The sequence below is a fragment of the Enhydra lutris genome, unplaced genomic scaffold (assembly GCF_002288905.1).
Source record: "Enhydra lutris kenyoni isolate GAN:26980312 unplaced genomic scaffold, ASM228890v2 scaffoldscaffold4, whole genome shotgun sequence".
NCBI lineage: Eukaryota > Metazoa > Chordata > Mammalia > Carnivora > Mustelidae > Enhydra > Enhydra lutris.
The window spans coordinates 47,444,457-47,448,146 of record NW_019154088.1 but is presented as its reverse complement, the minus strand read 5'-3'; the positions used below and the strand labels follow the sequence as shown (position 1 = coordinate 47,448,146).

General features: G+C 36.9%; 1 protein-coding gene across 1 annotated transcript in view; it reads left to right on the top strand.

Annotated features, from left to right (window-relative positions):
• Window positions 1-3,690, top strand: part of LOC111140398 (L-2-hydroxyglutarate dehydrogenase) — a 43,998-nt gene extending 40,308 nt beyond the window's left edge. The window contains exon 10 of the mRNA XM_022492664.1: window positions 1,639-3,690. Coding sequence (XP_022348372.1) covers window positions 1,639-1,834 — 196 coding nt within the window. The 3' untranslated portion in view covers window positions 1,835-3,690. The remainder of the gene's footprint in view (window positions 1-1,638) is intronic.

Sequence of the window (3,690 nt, the reverse complement as noted above, 5' to 3'; positions counted from 1 at the left end):
ATAGCAGGCAGAGAGGCAGGCAGAGAGAGAGGAGGAAGCAGGCTCCCCTAGAGAGCAGAGAGCCCGATGCGGGGCTCGATCCCAGAACTCTGAGATCATGACCTGAGCCGAAGGCAGCGGCTTAACCCACTGAGCCACCCAGGCGCCCCCAGAGTCTCTTCTGATAGCTTTATGCAGTGGATCAATGAGGATAACCTCAGAGAATTTGCACATGGAATCTTCAGCAACCCAATAAGAATTCAGGACTCGTAAAGCCCCGCAGTGGTGTCTAGCTCGCTCATCTGTAACAGACTGAAGGCCTCGGGCAATCTGCGCCCAGTTAATTCCATGATGGGCAGGCTTGCCTTAGGTCTTACCCTTAGGATCTGGGTGTTCTTGGCCACTGCGTTGCACACGAATCCAATATATGACACAGCCTTGCTCAGTCTTGTAAAAGGGAGGTACTTTTGGATTTACAAATATTTTTATTCGGATTTCATCTGTCAGTTTTAACTATCTTTAAAAAAAACTAATTTGGGAACTCAAGTGTTACAAAGCAGAACTTTCAGTCGTAAGGGCTCTTACCATATTAACATGCTGCCAAGTTAATTCATTTTTTGCTTTTCCTATCATCTCATTTTTTTTTTAAGATTATTTACTTATTTATTTGACAGACAGAGATCACAAGTAGGCAAAGAGGCAGGCAGGGGTGGGGGGGGCGGGAAGCAGGCTTGCCACAGAGCAGAGAGCCTGACATGGGGCTTGATCCCAGGACCCTGGGACCATGACCTGAGCCGAAGGCAGAGGCTTCAACCCACTGAGCCACCCAGGCGCCCCATCCTATCATCTCATTTAATCGAAGGCTATCCTGATAGGGAAGGCTAAACTGTTGAAAATAAAAACAAACTACAAAAAATAACTTGCTGGCATTTGCAGATACTGCTCTCCATCAAATTTAATTTACAATCAAAACAAAATGCAGGGCGCCTGGGTGGCTCAGTGGGTTAAGCCTCTGCCTTCAGCTCAGGTCATGATCTCAGGCTCCTGGGATAGAGCCCTGCATCGGGCTCTCTGCTCAGCAGGGAGCCTGCTTTTCCCCCTCTCTCTGCCTGCCTCTCTGCCTCCTTGTGATCTCTCTGTCAAATAAATAAATAAAATCTTTAAAAAAAAATGCAAAAATAAATCAAATTCTGTAGTGGATATTTAGGAATGCAACTGACATACATAACTCCTATTTTTATTGTTTTATATTAGAAGAGACTTACTTATTCCCATTGACTGATTTTATAATAAATTCATCTTATAAATCCAAACTAATTCATCAGTTCCAATTGTGGATTTATCTGATCTAATTGTGGCTTTATCTGCTACTTTGGGGAAAAACAAATATTTACAAATAAATATTTGTGTATTCTTTGGTAAGCATTTATTAACACTGTTACGTGACAGGCATGTAACACGTAACATACTCTAGGCTAAGGATATATTTGACAGGCTACAAACTAATAGCCTTTGGCTAAACACAAACCTTTTGGGTTTCCGCGTAATTGTGCATTTAGAAGAATAAAGACTTTATTGATTTAAGAATACTTTGAAACCGCTGTTTTGTAAAGTGTCCTATCTCTTCCAGACAGTTGACTACCACTCTTGGTTTTGCAGAGGTCCAGCTGGAGTAAGAGCCCAAGCCCTGGATAGAGATGGAAATCTGGTAGAAGATTTTGTATTTGATGGAGGAGTTGGAGATATTGGAAATCGCATTCTTCATGTGAGAAATGCACCCTCCCCTGCAGCTACTTCTTCTCTTGCAATTTCTGGAATGATTGCAGATGAAGTGCAACAAAGATTTAAATTGTAAATAATGTAAGGAGCTAGGTATGCATTTTAATTTCCATATTCAACAATAAGAATATACTAATTGCATCCTTTAATTTAAGGAAAATGATTTGAAAATCTCCTTTTTAGGTATCCTAACAACTGAATTGTTAGAATGCTGTAACATAGAAATAATAATTTTTTAAAGTCCATCCCCTTTCACTTTGTGAATAAAGAAGCAAGGTACAGTTGTATCTGTCCTGAATCCCTTTGTTATTGACTTGTCCTTACCAACCATGATCTAGAGATTTGGCTTTCTAGAATTTCTGGGAATGATGTGACAAAAAATTGATTGTTCCCTTAACTTTTTGGCTTTATGATTTCTAAGCTTTTTATTCTCTGCTAAATAAGAAAATACAGTATATTGGAGGTTGCAAACCTCCTTTTAGTTTTGAAGAGTCATAAGAAAGCTCACATTATTTGGAGCAACAGTATTTGTATTTGGGATTTTAAAATTCTTGATTTAAAGAAAATATATGAAATTTCACATTTTTAAGTAGTTTGAATAAGATTCTATCTAGCTATAATATTTGTAAGAAATAACTTTGCAAAAGAAACGTAAAGTCTTTATTATTTCCAGTCTTTTTATAACTTAGTGTGGGATTACCACTAAATCCAAACAGCAGTTCACTATGAGTGGTTCTTGCTGACTCTTTATAGTCTTTTGTGGTTGAGAAAAGAGAATTTAGGATTTAGAACTGATAGGTTTTTATGAGAGCAGTTTTAGGATCCTAACACTGATATATAGAACTCTGTAATTTTAAAAATTATTTACCTCTATATCTCTGTTTTTCAGTCATACCAAGTTTCTCAAACATTGGCCAAGATCACTAATTATTCATGCCTACTTAGTTTTCAGGGATCCTATGAACTTTTATGAGGATATTTCTTCATTTGGGGGAAATAACCTAACTTTGAGGCATTCACTTTTGTAAACCGCAAAAGTGCCTTACATTCATGTGTACTTCATGAGTATTTCAAATTATGGCCCAGTGCCGGTACTGTATATTGTATATATGTGTGTGGTATCTGTTGAAATGATTCTTGCAGTTCAGAAAGTTGGAAAATAGAAATATAAATGAATTTATGGCCGCCTCTTGATTGGGAAAACTTTTATTACAGAACCATCATGTAGGTGAAACATTTTCATTCATTCCCTCATATATATGCTCTCTCAGGATTAATTTTCCACTCTTCTTTCTTTCCCCGTATCTTTCCAAATCTATGTGATAGATAAGTAAGGATGTACATTTTGACTGATAGGAAAAACTTCTGTTTTCTTCCTTTTCACTTCAAGCCTCAGTGATTACATTGTTTGAGCTACCTCAACCATTAATTTGAAAGGCTGTATCACCAGCTTATGTTCAAGAAGTAGCACATCCCAGGTATAGACAAGGCAATTATTTGACACTTGGGATGAGCATTCAGAAACCACTCACAGAAGAAACCAGCCCTAATGGTTCTTCATAACAACTGATTCCTCCAAGAAATGTGACACACAGGATATTTTTCTGTTCCATTACAAGACTATTAAGAGATGGAAAATTTTACAATTCTCTATTTCATAAACAGTGAGATTGCATATATACTAAGCTGTGAAAGACTGAAGTTACAAAAATAACTATCCTAATTAAAGCAACCCCTATTCCATTTGGGTCTATATTATACCCCCAAAAAATACAAGTGAAAAATTATTGAAAGTGAATGTGTAGGTTATTATGTTTGTAAAACATTTTATATTTATATTAATTGGGTTTGTTGTGTAATACTGATATTCTATTTAAAAGTTTTGTGTACTTCTGAAAGAAGAAGAATGTAAATTAATATTAAAATATTTTA